The 17,104-nt window shown below is 38.0% G+C and overlaps 1 protein-coding gene across 4 annotated transcripts in view; it reads right to left on the bottom strand.

Annotated features, from left to right (window-relative positions):
• The window catches only part of LOC150107457 (uncharacterized), a 314,828-nt gene that overhangs the window by 263,203 nt on the left and 34,521 nt on the right, over positions 1–17,104 (bottom strand). For all 4 annotated transcript variants that reach the window (XM_090391886.1, XM_090391888.1, XM_090391889.1 and 1 more), the window contains exon 2: positions 8,571–8,749. In XM_090391886.1, coding sequence (XP_090248012.1) covers positions 8,571–8,690 — 120 coding nt within the window. In that variant the 5' untranslated portion in view covers positions 8,691–8,749. The remainder of the gene's footprint in view (positions 1–8,570; positions 8,750–17,104) is intronic.

Here is a 17,104-nt window from a genome sequence, read left to right as displayed (position 1 = left end):
TGAAAAACAAAGAACTTCCCTATCTGAAATTTATTTCACTATTCCAACTCATTTCAGAGATATAAGTGTTTAAAATCATGACCTAATTTTGGTCACAACTGTTGTAATCATAATTAGATGACAATACATTTGAAGACTAAATTTGGTAATTTGGAGTGATTTACACTTAAAAATGGACTGTGACAAGAAAGTGTGTTATCTCTATTGCTGTTCATTGTGGTGATGAATAGTATCCTAGATATGGTTAATGATCAGAAAGGAGAAACAGCTGTGTTTGTAGGTGATTTGGGCACATTCATAAGATGAACTATAGAAGAAACCGGGTAAATGGAATAGTGTGACACAGAACTACGGATTATATATTAATAGTATTATGAAGAGTGAGAGCATGATTTTAAATCACAGTAGAAAAACATTAATGGTGTCAGATGCAATGAGCAAGATTTGAAGAGTAGTGAAAACTTCAAATATCTAGGAAGTATACGTTCTAGTGATAGAAAGTATACTTCCCAGATATTTGAAGGTCACTAGAAGTATACTTTCTAGTGACCAGGAGATAATGAGAATTTCACTAGCTCCAACTTTTTTTGGACATTAAGAATAATTTAGCTAAAAAGTGTTGAAGAAACGTTTATGAAATCTCACATTGAAATGGATTGGACATCTAATGAGAATATTTTTTTATGATGACCCCACATTGAAAGGTCAGAAGACCTGTAACACTACAGTACCATGTGTGGGCAAGTGATTAAGGAGAAATGTAGCTTACTGATATGTTTCTTAAAGAGTGAGAAGTTGTACTCAGTGGGAAAAACAGTATGGGGGACGGATTATTCCAAAGAAGAATACAGGTGGATGGAATGAAGGAAGCTGATGAGAAGCATGTCAGCCGATGAATAGCAATATTTACATATTATCTTTCGTAGCACTAAAAAGTGTTGAAGAAATGTTTATGAAATCTCGCATTGAAATGGATTGGACATCTAATGAGAATATTTTTTTATGATGACCCCACATTGAAAGGTCAGAAGACCTGTAACACTACAGTACCATGTGTGGGCAAGTGATTAAGGAGAAATGTAGCTTACCGATATGTTTCTTAAAGAGTGAGAAGTTGTACTCAGTGGGAAAAACAGTATGGGGGATGGATTATTCCAAAGAATACAGGTGGATGGAATGAAGGAAGCTGATGAGAAGCATGTCAGCCGATAAATAGCAATATTTACATATTATCTTTCGTAGCACGTTACGGTAACATTGGGTGAGTGTGATGGGTTGTCTACTGCAGGTAGCGTCTGAAAAATGACATCCTATCGCAATGCCTGTTTCAAACTCTGTTGGTTCCCTTCTTGAAGCCATTTTACCTGGACACAGTTGCACTTACTCAGGAGCATCGTATTCCTCCAATTTATACCAGCTACAAACAAGTGACTTGTTACATGGCATGATGTATCTTGCCCATGGGGGATGTTCATTGACATCTTTCCAAGCAGTGTATATCAAAATTGGAGATATTCAACTCAGCTCATTACTTTATGCAGATAATCTTATAGTCTTAAATAAATCCAGTATAAAGGAGATGCATCTTTTTTCTTCTTGTATTTGGAAAATATAACCTTGGTATCCTCTTAGTGGAGGAAAACTGGTGACAGAAAGTTGGTAACAATGTTATCTTTTCCTGTTTTACTATCACAGTATCCTGTACATCCCTTGAGAGTACATATCTGAAATTTGATGATGACTTTCACAGAGTTAACGCCTTTTGTAGGAGGTCTCACTCAACCATCAGCATAGTGTCACACTGTACTTTAAACTGATTCATACTCTTTAGTCTTCACCTACTATAAATAAAAAACACTATCTTACACTGATTCACGTTCAGAATACTTTCAACCAATACATTTCATTCACCTACTATTCACTATATAAAATATTACTTCAGAAATTACCTACGAACGTTTACTTCTAGTTCCATCAGCGTAGTGCAGCCGATAGCCAACAAACCAAAAGACAATATGAAGTGCTGCAGTTGCAAAACCGAAGTTACCGAAAGGAAAAAAGGTATATCATGCAATTTCTGTTGCGACTGGCTACATACTTCCTGCGTGAAAATAGATGAATCGGTGCTCAAGCTTTTTATCGAACTGAACCAGCCTTTTTTCTGTTCGATGTGTCTTCCTTCTGTTAAACAGCTGCTGAACCTAGGCAAATGAGTTGAAAATCTCAAGCAACTACCTTAATAACACGATCGATACTTTCTCATCCAAAATACGTAAGTTGGAAACAAAGCTCGAGATACTCGACGACCAGCGGCCGATCGCAAGTGCATCTGTACCCGCTAACGAACTCAGTGATTTTATCGCATCAGTGGTACACACATTGCTCGAGGCCGAAAAGAGGAGACTCAATGCTATTATTCTGAACTATCCAGAGGAAAATGGTAAATCCTTAAAAGAAGAAGTTAGCAAACTAGCAGGTGAATGCAACTTCGATCCCAGGAATATCACCAAATGTCATCGCTTTGGTCCCATAAACAAAAGAAAGGATGGAACGAACTTTCCACGTCTCGTGAAAGCGATCTGTGATACTCCAACAAACACTTCCGAATTAATAACGGTGATAAACAGCAATCTAAAGGACAGTTACCCCCAATCATGTGTATGTGCTTGACCTGACTTAACCTTTGAACAAAGGGAACAAAGACGCCAACTCCGAAGACAGCTAGAAGAAAAATGTCAAAATGGAGACAACAGCTGGACCATAGACTACAAACAAACCAAACTAGTGCAAAAACCAAGTGACACCACTAGTAGCCACCAATGAGACCAGCATGTAAGCACGGCATAGGGAACGTGCAAGACCCTTGCGGTCAAAGCCATGCCCCAAAGACCCCTTGCATATCCATTACACCAACATCCGTGGTCTCAACTCAAACTTTAATAGCGTTCACTATCATCTACAGTCAACCAAACCCCACCTACTCTCAACCATTCAAACTATTCACTATTTATCTCCTTTCGTCCCAAGGGTGGTGTGTGCGCATATATTTGCTCTGACATACCCTGCCAGAGAGCATCTAACCTAGAATCGCCCAACTTTGACCTTCTTTGGCTAAAAATATCTCTCCCCTACTCAGTAAAATCATCTGCTGTTTCTACTGCTCTCCCAATACCAGCAACCACTCCGAGCTCTTTAATTTCCTCTCCTGAAAAGTTGATTTCCTCAAGTCCCACTATCCTAATAGTGAAATCATCCTCCTAGGTGATTTTAATGTCCATAACACCAACTGGCTTTCCTCTTTCAGTTGTAAAGATCCTGCAGGCAGAGACGCTGAAATATTTGCCATCACCAGTGACCTTACACAAATAGTTCACAAGTCAACCAGAATACCAGATAACACAAATCACTCCCCAAATACCCTAGATCTCTTCCTTACCAATGACCCTTCCAAATATACAGTGAATGTAGTGAGCCCACTGGATCTGACCACAACCTAGTGCTCATCGCCTGCCCCATGCAACAACTTACACAGTCACACCTGCACAAGGGTAGTCTGGCATTATGACAGTGCCAAATGTGACAGCCTCCAAGACTACTATGCTTCATTCCCATGGTTGGACTATTGTTTGCAGTCTTCCAATCCAAACATATGCACCGAACACATCACCAAAGTAATCCTCACTGGTATGATAACATATATTCCCCATATCAATCTGAAGTGCCATCCACTATCCAAACCCTGGTTCTCCAAAAGATGTCTGAGGCTGTACTAATGAAAAACCAGGCATACCATAACTGGCTCAAATTAAGAACTCCATCCTTCTTTAGTGCCTATACTGAGGTCCGAAACAGATGCAAAAATATTATCAATGATTCCAAAACAGAATTTGAATGGGCAAAAAGCAGGAAACTTGCAGCCTGTCCTAGCAGCAGCAGCCATGCCTTTTGGTCTCTTGTCAAAGCAATTGGTCACAACTTTTGCCCTACACTACAGGCTTCACACTTTGTCTGCAATGCATCCATAACCGACAATGGCAAATGCCCCCCCCCCCCCAGTCATTCCAACTGCCTATACAATGCCCCTTATCCTTTTGCCAGAAACAGATCATAAACCTGTTGTCAAAATTAGAAACACACACAAAAAAAAAAAGCCCCTGGTCCTGATGGCATTCCTCCAATTGTCCTGAAGGTCTGTGCAGCAGAACTGACTCCTATCCTATGCCATCTGTAAACACCATCTTACTCCACTGGTATATATCCCAAAGCCTAGAAATTGACTTATATTCAACCCATTCCCAAAAAGGGAGACAAATCGCTGCCATCTAACTACCACCCTGCCTCACTCACCTATATCCTATCTAAAGTGATGGCGAAAACCATCAATTCTCAACTACTACTCTACCTTGAAGTTACCCAGCTATTAAGCGACTACCAGTACGGATTCCACCAATGCCGATCAACAGGTGACCTGCTCTCATATATCACCCGTCTCTGGACATATACCATGGAAAAATTTGTCAAATTCCAAGTGGTTGCACTCAATATCTCTAAAGTCTTCGACCAGGTCTGGCACAAAGGCTTACTAAGCAAACTTCCATCATTTGGACTGTCTCAGGACTTCTGCAAATGGATTGCCAGCTTCCTGTCTGGACAAACACTATGTGTAATGGTAGATGGTTCCCTATTCTTCCACTACCCAACTAATGCTGGGATCCCACAAGGTTCAGTTCTCTCACCGACCCCCTTCCTTCTATACATCAATGACCTACTTCAGTTGACCTCCAACCCAATACACAGTTTTGCAGATGACAGCACATTGCACTCCTCCCTTTCATTTGATAAACCTTACCCTACACAACTCACTTCAACCTACAGAACATCAACCACAACTTCCCTTAACGCAGACCTCCAAAACATCCTACGATGGGGCTCAGATAACCTCGTCAACTTCAACGCTAGTAAAACCCAGTTCTGTCTTATTTCCCACAAAAAAAGAACCATTTTCTCCCAGTATTATTTTTGATAACACTCAAATCCTCAGACAAGATGAAATTTCTCTTCTTGGAATTACCATGACATCAGGCCTCTCCTGGCATAAACACATCACAACCATTGCATCCTCAGCTTCCAAAAAACTAGGCTATCTCTTTCGCTCAAGACGTTACTTCACTTCAAAACAGCTGTTAACCTTATACAAATCGCAAATCCGCCCAGCTATCGAATACTGTTCTCACATTTAGAATGGGGCTCCTAAAAGCTCCCTCAAAATGCTTGACTCAATACAGTGAAGAGCAATTAGACTGATAAATGATCCATCTCTTACCTACTCACTCCTCCCACTTTCACATAGACCTTTAGTCTCTGCAATTTGTATATTCTACAAATATTTTCATGGAAAATGCTTATCTGAAACAACATCAATAATTCCCCCACTCTGTACTAAACCCATTGGAACATGTACAGCCACCTCCCAACATTCTTTCACAGTATACCTTGAAACCCACAGAACAAGTTTCTTTTCCTCCTCCTTCATCTCTGCTACTGCTGTACTGTGGAACAGTCTTCCCCCTGAGGTATTTCCCAAGGAATGTATAGGCTTTCAAATCGAATGTAAACAAGTTTCTCCTTTCTCATCCCACTACCCATATACGATATACTAAAGTAGGTTGACCATGTAACTCTCGTATATGGGCCCAACATAAAAAAAAAAAAATCCTTAAACATTTTTTTTTAATGTGAATCCTGCCCACAAAGGATTATAAACCTATATAGTACATAAGATTTTTTTTTTTTTTTATAATCCAGAAACTGTGATTTAGAGAACATATGTGAAACCTCTTCAAACCACGTTAATCTCCAATATGCAGAATGTCATCTCACACTGGGTGATGAAATTTATTTCTCGCTTAAAGATGATCACAAACATTCATGCCCACAGTGGATAGCAGATACACTAACTATTCAGCCAACCAGGCCAGCAAAGAAAAACAGATCTTCAGATGGGCTACTGTTATTCCTCTCTATTCTATAATTCTGTTTGTATTAATGCTGTAACCCTCACATACCTACTTCAAAGATCAAAAGTGACACCTCTACACCTCTCCTTTGCTGATCCACCAAGCTCTGAAATTTACATTTTTGCACACCATCTCTTCATAACCTGAGTTCCAACATTGCCTCAAGTTATCTCTAGAAACTCTCCAGTTTCTTTATCACAGCAGAAACCATATTACCAAATTATCCCAGAAAGTAGAAATAAATAACACATGATGGACATCAAACATAAAAAACAAAACACTGACTGCAACCAGAAGTCAGGATTCCCATTAAAATGGAGAAATGCACAATATAAACTGAAATTCAACTATGAAATGCTATAATTAAGAAAGGCTTATAGCATCATTTACAAATCACCTCTAGAATTAAACATTACGATAAAATTGTAATTTTCTTGTTTTGATCCACAAGGCTGTACTAGACAGAACAACCGATGTACCACACGGTATTCCAATATATTTAATATTTCATAACTAGTTTTATCAGATTTTTTCTAAACTAGTCTACAGATTACCAATACCATATTTACTTAACTGATTCTTAGACAAACAAATATGAAAAGTGATGTAGTTTTCTGAATTATTTTTTATTAAATTATAATTCTGCTACTTTGAAGTTAGATAACAATAAACCAATCACATTAATGGTTAATTTTACTTTAGTATTGTTTCATCTATGTACAAAAAAAAAAATTTAACCGGGATTCCAAAATGTAATGACACAACTGTCTAAGAAATGGTTAGTTGTTCACAAACTTGACAACTTACGAGGGTTGTTTGAAACGTTTGGTAAAAAAATAAGTTAAATACATTTTTTTGGAAAAAATCACCTTTATTTCTCAACATAGTCTCCATCTAGGACTACACATTTGGTCCAGCAAATTTCCAATTTTTTCATCCCATCTAAAAAGTAGGTTTGACAAATTGTGCAAAATAGTCATTGACATACTCATTCAAAAAAACTTTTTTCCCACTCAGCCAAATTTTTAAGTTTGGGAACAAGAAGCAGTCACAAAGGACCAAGTCCGGAGAATACGGTAGATGGGGAACCAGTTCAAACCTCAATTCGTGCAATTTTGCCACTGTGACAGCTGATGTGTGGGATGGTGCATTGTCTTGATGAAAGAGCACTTTTTTGTGCACCAATCTTGTTCATTTTTTCTCCAGTTCTTCTTTTAAACGGTCCAACAATGATGCATAATAGACTCCTGTTATCGTCTTATCTCTTCTCCAAATAGTCTATGATGATAATTCCTTGGGAATCCCAAAAAACAGTGGCCATCACCTTCCCAGCTGACAAAATGGTCTTCGCTTTTTTTTCGGTGCTCTTTCACCGGGCATTGTCCACTGTTTTGATTGCTGACGGTGTGTAGTGGTGGATTCAAGTTTCGTCTACAGTTAGTAATCGACACAAAAAACCTGTGAATTGCAATTAAACACTGCATTAAAATGACTTTTCGCATGCGTTTTTGATCGACAGTCAACAATTGCGACACCCATCGCACACAAAGCTTTATCATGTGCAATTTTTTATGTAGGATATTATACACCTGTTCAGTTGAGATGCCTACAATCTCAGCAATCTCATGCGCTTTCACTCAGCGGTCCTCCATAACAATAGCATGAATTTTGTCAATCATTTCCTCCGTAATGACTTCAGTCGGGCCTCTGGAGCACACTTCATCTTCGATGTACTTACGACCACGTTTAATCTCATTTATCCAAAAATAAATAGTCTTTAATGCTGGTGCAGAGTCCCTATGAACTGCATCTAACTCGACTTTGATCTGCGCAGCTGTCCACTTCTTCAAATAAAAGTGTTTTATCACTGCACAAAACTCATTATTCTCCATTTTTATGAAAAATGCAAACACGATCATTTGAAATGTTTGTCAAATGAGAACTACGTGTTGCACGTGGCTAAAATTTTGCCAGGGATCATGAAAATGATGATCCATGCCGACACTGGGATGAATGAATGAATTGTGTTGCCATCTACTGGAAATTTATCAAACTTTTCAAACAACCCTCGTTGTAATCTGTAGTTTGAGGAAACCATAAAATAGCAAAAAGAAACTTAATCAGTGATACAAATGGCAATATCAGATCTATTTTCACAGTATCTGATGATGACAAAATATTGGTGAGCAATATGCTGTCTGTTCTTTTATTTATTAACTATATGCAAGATGAATTTTTGATATCCTTTATAATTTTAAAATAAATTGCATTGTGTTTGAATTTAAAAGTAATTTTAACACTTATGTAAACTGAAAGTAGCCTGTATATAAAATATTTATCAAAATGAAAACTGAACCACATGCATATCATAAATGACACAGTCATTCATTATAACACTAGGGTTTGAATTACAAAAACACACAATGAAGTAATGGGATTTAAAGTAATTTCAATGTTTTAAAATTAGTTGATTAAAATTATCATTAGGCAGGTAGTTATTACTGAAATCACATAGTGATCAGACGTATGAAAATATAGAATACAAAATCCTACCTTTAATTTTCTAAGATAACCAATTTTCTTGATATCAGAAGTAACTGAATCTGAATTTAACCCAGTTGGACTGGTTCTATCTTCTTTATGTCTAGCAGACATCGGTAACTTATGGGGCATCTGGTTTTAGATATTTTCATTCAGTTACATCACAATAAACTGTGGAGACAAGTTATACCCTGAAAGTGTGATTATACAAGTTAAAAAAAATACACACACACAACCTAGCTTATGAAATTGCTTGGTATCTTTAACATAGTATATACCCAAGGTAAAAAAACTTTTTACATCTTACTCACATCCTGAGATTTTTATTTAATAAGGTCAAAGCACCTGCGGCAACTTGTTTAGGTAAAATTTATAAGCTCTGCATTACTTCAATCTTGGCATTTTTATGTCTGGCTCCCACTGGCGAGACCTCAATAAAGGTCGAAGCTGGTCTGGGTAGTGGCCCTTGCCTTTAATGCATAGCATCATACATCTCCATAAGGGGATGTGCTTTGCATTAGGGGGAAATACTAAGGAAAGTGATCAGAGCTTACTCCACCTTTATACGAGTTGCCTCAGACTTGCACTACGTGCAGGTGCAAACTTGACTTACTTGTCTGTTTGCTTACTTGGGAAAAAGGATTAAACCTAGCTTATGAAATTGCTTGGTATCTTTAACATAGTATATACCCAAGGTAAAAAACTTTATATATATATATACATACATACACACACACACACACACACACACACACACACACACACACACACACACACACACACACACACACACACACACACTTCTAGTAACCAAATAGCATGAAATTAGTAAATTATAATCAACAAGAAATTATATTCTTGTTTTAATCCTTAATCCCAGCAGAAGCAAAACTTGCATGTAAAGTATCTTCATAAAATGAGGTAGGTGAACTGTAACTGCTATTGATGATAGAGAAAGAGTTATGTCCATACAAAGTAAAGATGCAAGATGGAAATAGTGCCAGTGGTTTTGAGGCAGTATGGTCTGAGATAGAGGTGAATGGAATCCAATACTTGGTGGGATGTTGTTATAGACCAGGAAATGTGGATGGTGGTGATAGTGAAATGTATAGTCAAATTAGCCAAGCAAATAAGAAAAGGGTGATTTTAATTATGGCAATATAGACTGGAATAATGAGATAGCAAATGGAAGTAAAGAAAATGAGTTTCTTGTGTTTTTGAGGGATAACTACCTCAGACAGTATGTAACAGAGGGCACACGAGGTTTAATCCTCGTGTGCCCTCTGTTACATAAGGTCTTGGATTTGGTCATCTCATCAGAGGATGTAATTATAAATGAGGTGTCAAATCATCCACCAATTGGTGAGAGTGACCATGAGGTGATTACCTGGGTGGTTGCCAGCAGTACGAGGACCCCTGTGAGAAAAGGGTATATGTGGAACTACAAGGGGGATGATTTTGAAGAGCTCAGGAGACAGCTTGCGGGTGTGGCGTGGAATGAGGAGTTAGCTGGAAAAGAGATCAATGCAGCTTGGGGATTTTCAAAAACTATTTAGTAGATGCAATGTCTAAATGTATTCCAAGGGTGAGAAGGTTAAATAAGGTAGGTGTGAGATGGATGAATAAAGAGATCAAGCATGCGATACAGAGAAAAAAAGGCATTGTGGAGGCAGCATAAGAGAAGTGGAAATAACCAATTTCATGAGGTCTACAAAGACCAGGCAAGGAGGGTGACTTGGTTGGTGAGAGTAGCTAAAGAGAAATATGAACAGCAGTTAGCTAATGAAGCCAAAAAGAATCCTAGGGAGTTCTTTCGATATGTAGCCAGCAAAAGAAAGAATGATTATGGAAGGATGACACTGATTGGAGAAAATGGTATAAAGACAGCTGTTGCAGAATGTGTGGTGGAGATACTTAATGAGCAGTTCATAAAGATCTTTCAATCTTGTGAATTTGACTTCATGGAGAGATTGAGAGCAGTTGATGGGGAGGAGAGACTGACTGTAAGTGAGCAAGAGGTGTTTGGGGAGTTGAGTAAACTAGATGTAAATAAGGCTCTGGGACTTGATAATATATCACCATGTATTGTATTCTGAAGGAATGTGCCAGGGAGTTGGCACCTGTCTTGACATATTTTTTTAATACGAGTCTTGCACTTGGTCAAGTTCCTAAGGAGTGGAAGGAGGGCAAGATTGTGCCACTTCATAAAGGAGGTGATCGAACTCAAGCATCAAACTATAGGCCTATCTGTGTGTCAGGTGTTGTGGTTAAGTTGCTGGAGAAGTTTGTGAGAACTAGGATCCAGAGTTGGGTTAACAACAATGGTATTATCTTTGATGGACAGCATGGATTTTCTAAAGGGAGGTCATGTTTTAGTAATTTACTTGCTTATTACAATAAAGTGAATGCTTCCTTAGACAGAGGAGAAGGATACACAGTAATATACTTGGATTTCGCAAAGGCTTTTGATAGAGTACCTCATGATAAGTTGACAGTCAAACTAGAGCAGATGGGGTTGGATATTAGATTACTGCATTGGATTGGAGACTGGCTATCTGATAGGTATCAACAAGTTGTGTATGGGGGTGCGATATCCAGGAAAAGGAAAGTCACTAGTGGAGTGCCTCAGGGTCTGTTTTAGGGCCATTACTGTTTAACTTGTGTATTAATGATATTGGCAAAGATTTGGATGGAGATATTCAGTTGTTTGCAGATGATGCAAAGTTGGGACAAACCATAAAGAGTAGTGAAGATGTGGCCTTACAAGAAGACTTGAATAAATTGAGTGATTGGGCACGGAAATGGGGATGCGAGTTCAATGTTGCAAAATGTAAGGTTTTAAAAGTTGGAAAACAAAGATGGTATGCAGAATTTATGCTTGGTGAGAATATATTGTTGGAGGTAGAGGAAATAAGAGATCTGGAGGTGATAGTGGATAAGGATCTAAAATTTAGGGGACACATTGCCAAAATTGTGAAGACAACACAAAGGCTTCTGGGAATGATGCGGAGGACACTGACGTGTAGAAGTAGGGAGATTCTTGTTCCGTTGTATAAGGCTTTGATTAGGCCCCACATGGACTATTGTGCCCAGATTTGGCCGGGTTTTCAGAAGGATGAAGAGATGTTGGAAAGGGTCCAAAAGCGACTGACTAAGGTAGTTTCTGACCTCTGGAATGTCGAGTATGAGGAAAGATTGAGAAGATGTAATTTGCAGAGTCTGGTGGACAGGAGAAAGAGGGGAGATATGATAGAGACCTGCAAGTTGGTAAGGGGTTGTTATAAGATCAATGATGGAGAAGGTCTACAGAGAATAGTGGGAGATCAGGGGAGAACCAGAGGTCATCCCTGGAAACTGTATAAAGAGGGTGTAAGTAGGGGAGTGAGAGGCAGGTTTTTTTCGTGCAGAGTTGTGAATGATTAGAATGCCTTGCCTGAGAGTGTGGTGTCTGCAAGGAGTTTGAGTATGTTTAAGACATGGAATGATGAGATTTGTGTGTGTGTGTGTGTGTGTGAGAGAGAGAGAGAGAGAGAGAGAGAGAGAGAGAGAGAGAGAGAGAGAGAGAGAGAGAGAGAGAGAGAGAGAGAGATAAGAGGACCTCCCAGATGAGTCTTTGACTCCATAAGGTCTTGAGTTAATAATAATAATTAATCATCACAGACAAAGGTGAGATGGAAAATGAGAAATCTGAAACATGGAAATGATATTCAAGATTTTCAAGCTGTGTGCTTATGAGCAGGTCCTGATTCATTAGCATAGCATCAGGGGCATAAGCTACAAAACAATTATGCCTTGATTTTTTTTTTTTTCGTTCAAATTAATCTATAAATATTTTCTTCCAAATTAATTTGCTACTTGTCAGTTCTTCAATACTGTCAAATTTTATATTTTTGCATTCTAAGGCACTATTAACTGACTCAGTCCATCCACCTAGTTTGTCTTCCTCTTAGTCTCCTTTATTTCTGTCATTTATTATTATAGATCCAGAAAATTTCATTCCAGCAATTCAATTAATAATAATAATTATTATTATTATTATTCTGCCATTGTCAGGAGGTATATAGGGTAATGAGTAAACTTGATGTTAATAAGGCTGTAGGGCTAATATATCACCACATACAGATAACCCTCGCATAACGTGGATGTTAGGTTCCACAAAAATGTCGCATATAAATCACGTTATGCGAGACTCAGATCACATAGAAAAAGTAGGGTTAGGTTCCGAAATATATATATATATTTTTTAAGATTATACTAACAATGACATATCCAACAAAAAAATATTTTTATTTAATTCAGGTAATTCATGTAAGTTAAGAAAACAAACTATGAAACAAATACATAGTATAAAATTATAAAAAATTATAAATTGTACCCAAACTTCATTGCACATAATGCATAAATGTTTTAGGCAAAATAAAATAACGTGTATATTTTAATCGTCATCACAATTTTTAAAACGAACATTTCGTAGATATTCTTTATTTAAGAATGGCTGGACGTCATCATCACTTGAAATCTCTTGGACATCATTTGCATAATTCTCATTGCCTAATTTGGCTGGTTTAGTTATCAAGAAGTCAGTAATAAGACCTTGCTTACAAGTATGCTGCAATTTTTTATTAAGTTCATAATATGGAGCTAAACAAATATCCAATTGTCTCGTGAATTTTCCGGGGCGCTCCATTGAGGGATCATTATCCGTAAAATAACTTTTTAACTTTCTTGTCCATTCCTTCTGCTGAATTCTTTAACGGATTCATCACAATCAGAATCTTTGACAGAGCTGCCAAATATATACTGCCATTTTCTTAGACTTAGCGAAGGCATTTGACAGGGTGCCACATGATAAGCTGATATTTAAGTTGCAGCACATGGGTCTGGATGTCAGATTGGTCAACTGGATTTGGGATTGGCTGTCTGGTAGGTATCAGAGAGTTGTGTATGGTGGGGCAGTTTCAAGGAAGCAGAGGGTTACTAGTGGGGTCCCACATGGCTCAGTACTGGGATCTATATTGTTTAACCTTTATATCAATGACATTGTCAGTGGATTGCAGGGGGATATTCAGTTGTTTGCAGATGATGCAAAGCTGGGAAGGATTATTAGTAATAGTGCAGATGCGGCAGCCCTGCAAGAGGATTTGAATAAGCTAGATAGATAGGCAAATGAATGGGGGTGTCAGTTTAATGCAGCAAAACGCAAGGTCTTGAGGTTTGGGAAACATCAATGGGACACTGCATACTCTATGGGAGGAGTTATACTGGAGGAAGTAGGGGAGACAAGAGATCTGGGGTTGATGATTGATAGAAACCTGAAATTTAGGGGACATATTGCAAAGGTGGGGAAGGTAACACAGGATTGCTGCGATAATGAGAAGGACACTGACCTGCAGAGATAAAACAGTTATCATTCCGTTGTAAAAGACCTTGATCAGACCACACTTGGACTATTGTTCTCAGATTTGGGTCCCAGGATTTGAAGGGGATAAATTAACTGTGGAAAGGTACAAAGGAGGATAACAAAGATGGTTTCAGGACTGTACAATGATAGTTATGAGGATCGGCTGAGGGAATGTGGACTGCAGAGTTTGGTGGATAGAAGGAGAGGTGATATGATTGAGACTTTTAAACTGTTGAGAGGTGGTTATAGGGTTGACAGTGGGGAGTTCTTTCGCTTGGTTGAACAGCGGGAAGGAGTGATGACAAAAGGCCATCCCTGGAAGTTACGAAAGGAAACTGTGAGCAAGAGGGTGAGGAGTGGTTTCTTTGCATGGAGGGTGGTTGAACCATAGAATGCATTGCCTGATGGAGTGGTGAAAGCAAGAACAGTCAATGAGTTCAAGGAGAGGTATGAGATAGACTGTGTTTCTTAGGAAGGACCTCCCACGATGAGTCTTTTGACTCCATGAAGGCCTGAATAATAATAATAACTTTCCCTGCCGTTTGGTTCGCGTCATCTATTAACTGTACCAGTTCCTCCTCATTTAAATCTAGTTCCCCACCAATTAATTCACTATTGAAGAGATTGGAGCACTTATGAAGAAGTTCGCAAAGGTTGAGTCTCATGTGCTGATCAAAACCAAATGTATCTTCAGTCTTGTTCAATTGTCACCTTGGCAGTTTACAGTGGGTGGGTTTATCCCTATTAACAAGCGCTTATATCGCAAAAGAGCTCTAAGTGGCCATTACTATAAAAACATTTTTTTTTATATTAAAAAAGCATTACATATTGTATGTAACTCACCAAAAAATAAAGTGCTCAGCTTGAGATTAACACACACATGATTTTTAATGCACTTTCCTGGCAGAAAACGAAGACAATTTTCAACAATAAATACTTTATATGGTAAACAATTGACGTACATGCATGCTAAAGGGTATTTCCCCTAATATAAATTCGCTACTTATAACTACATGCATGATATGGGCAGACGCAAATTTAACGAAGATAAAATTTGATTTTTAAGTTACGCGTTGAAAAATATATGAAAAGATAAAGGATTACTACAGTTTATATATCGTCTTATATCGAAACCGTGTTCAACAAGTTTACTACAATTTGTAGATCGCGTTATATCGAAACCGAGTTGTATAAGTACGTATTATACGAGGGTTACCTGTATTTTGAGAGAATGTTCCACAGGGAGTTAACAGCAGTTCTGAAATACTTATTTAAATATGCACCTTACACGGAGTCAAGTTCCAAAGGATGAAAAGAAGGCAAAATCATCTATGTGTCTAGACTGTGGATGGAAAGCTTACTGAGGACGAAGATTCAGAATTGGGTTGACAATAGCAGAATTCTCTTTGATGGACAGCACATCATGGGCTTGCTAAAGGTAGACTGTGTTTTAACAATCTAATTACATCTTTAAACTAATTAAATTAATTAAAACTAATTAAATCTAATTGCATATTGCAAGGTAACAAGGGAGATGGCAAAGGCTCATTTGACAAGATGGTAATTAACTAGTACAGATGCAAATGGATAATAGATTAGTGAGTTGGATAGATTGGCTGTCTAGCAAATTGTGTATGGGGGAGCAATAACCCAAAGAAAGTCACTAGTGGTGAGATCCAAGGTGCTATTGCTGTCTTAACTTGTGCATTAATTATACTGGGAAAGGTCTGAATGGTGATATGCAGTTGTTTGCAGATAATGTAAAGTGAAGAACAATGAAGAGCAGAGCAGAGTAGCTGTTATGGTGAATAGACTGTGTGAATGAGAAACATAGTGAGGTTGCCAGTTAAATGTACAAAAGTGTCAAGTTTTAAAATTCAGGAAGAATTACAGAATGAGGAGTATCCAACTGGCGGAGATATTTTAGAGGAGGCACAGGAGATAAGGAATCTGGGGATGATGGTGAATAATGACTAAAATTTAGAGGGACAGCACAATGGATTACAGTAATGATGAACTGTCACACCTGGTTTTTCAAAAGCATGAAGAGATACTGGAAAAAGTCCAGATATGACTGACTAAGGTGGTTTCTGGTCTATGGATGGTGAGTATGAAGACTGAGGAAATATTTTGCATGTCGTGAATAGGAGTGGGAGGAATGGCATTATGACTGAGACAAATCACTTGATAAGGAGTTATTACCAGATTAAAGAGGAAACAGTTGGCTTATTCAACTTTCAACCAACTTAGAAATATTTGGAAAAACAAGAATTTGTCTATAAAAACTAAAATGAGAATATTTAACTCAAATGTAAAGGCAATACTAATGTATGGATCATGAACTTGGATGTTAAACAAAAAGATAGTTAATAGTGCCCAGGTCTTCCTAAACAAGCGTTTAAGAATAATACTGGGAATATATTGGCCAAAACAAATATCAAACGAAGAACTATGGCATAGAACAAACCAGAAACCCATGTTGCAACAGATACGTGAAAGGAAATGGAGATGGTTGGAGCATGTGTTGAGGAAAGCAGATAAAATAATGGTAAAACAGGTTCTAGATTGGAACCCATAGGGTAAAATAACATGAGGAAGGCCAAGAGAAACATAGAAAAGAACAATACTAAAAGAAATAAATATTAATAAAAACTGGAACCAAATAAAAGCAGAAGCAAAAAATCAGAGTCCGGTGGAAAAAACGGTGGTGGAAGACCTATGCTTCACTATGGAGTGAAGAGGATTAAGTAAGTAATGAGGAAGAGGTGTTTCACAGTGGGAAAGACAGTAGAAGAAAAAGAGGCCATTCCAGGAGAAAGGGGGGGGGGGATTTTTTTGCCTGAAGAAGGTTAGCAATTAAAATGCATTACCTAAAATGTGGTAGAGTGCAGAGACAACGAATGCATTTAAGGTGCAGAATGATGAGCTGTGTGTGTGATGGTGTGACTTCCCACAATGAGTCTTGACTCAATGGAAGCCTGATGATGATAATAATGGACTTATAATCAAACATCTTGAATACTTATTATTATTATTAGTCTTCTATTCACGAAACTCTGCAGTATGCATGCTACCAGTCTATCCTCATAAATAACACTGTACAATTCTGATATCATTTTATCTCCTCTGTATTCTTTCTAAGGTT

The sequence above is a fragment of the Typopeltis vanoorti genome, chromosome 4 (genome assembly GCF_054136105.1).
Source record: "Typopeltis vanoorti isolate ZY-2024b chromosome 4, IOZ_Tvanoo_1.0, whole genome shotgun sequence".
NCBI lineage: Eukaryota > Metazoa > Arthropoda > Arachnida > Uropygi > Thelyphonidae > Typopeltis > Typopeltis vanoorti.
Note: the sequence above shows the minus strand (reverse complement) of the source record. Positions and strands in the feature narration are given on the sequence as shown.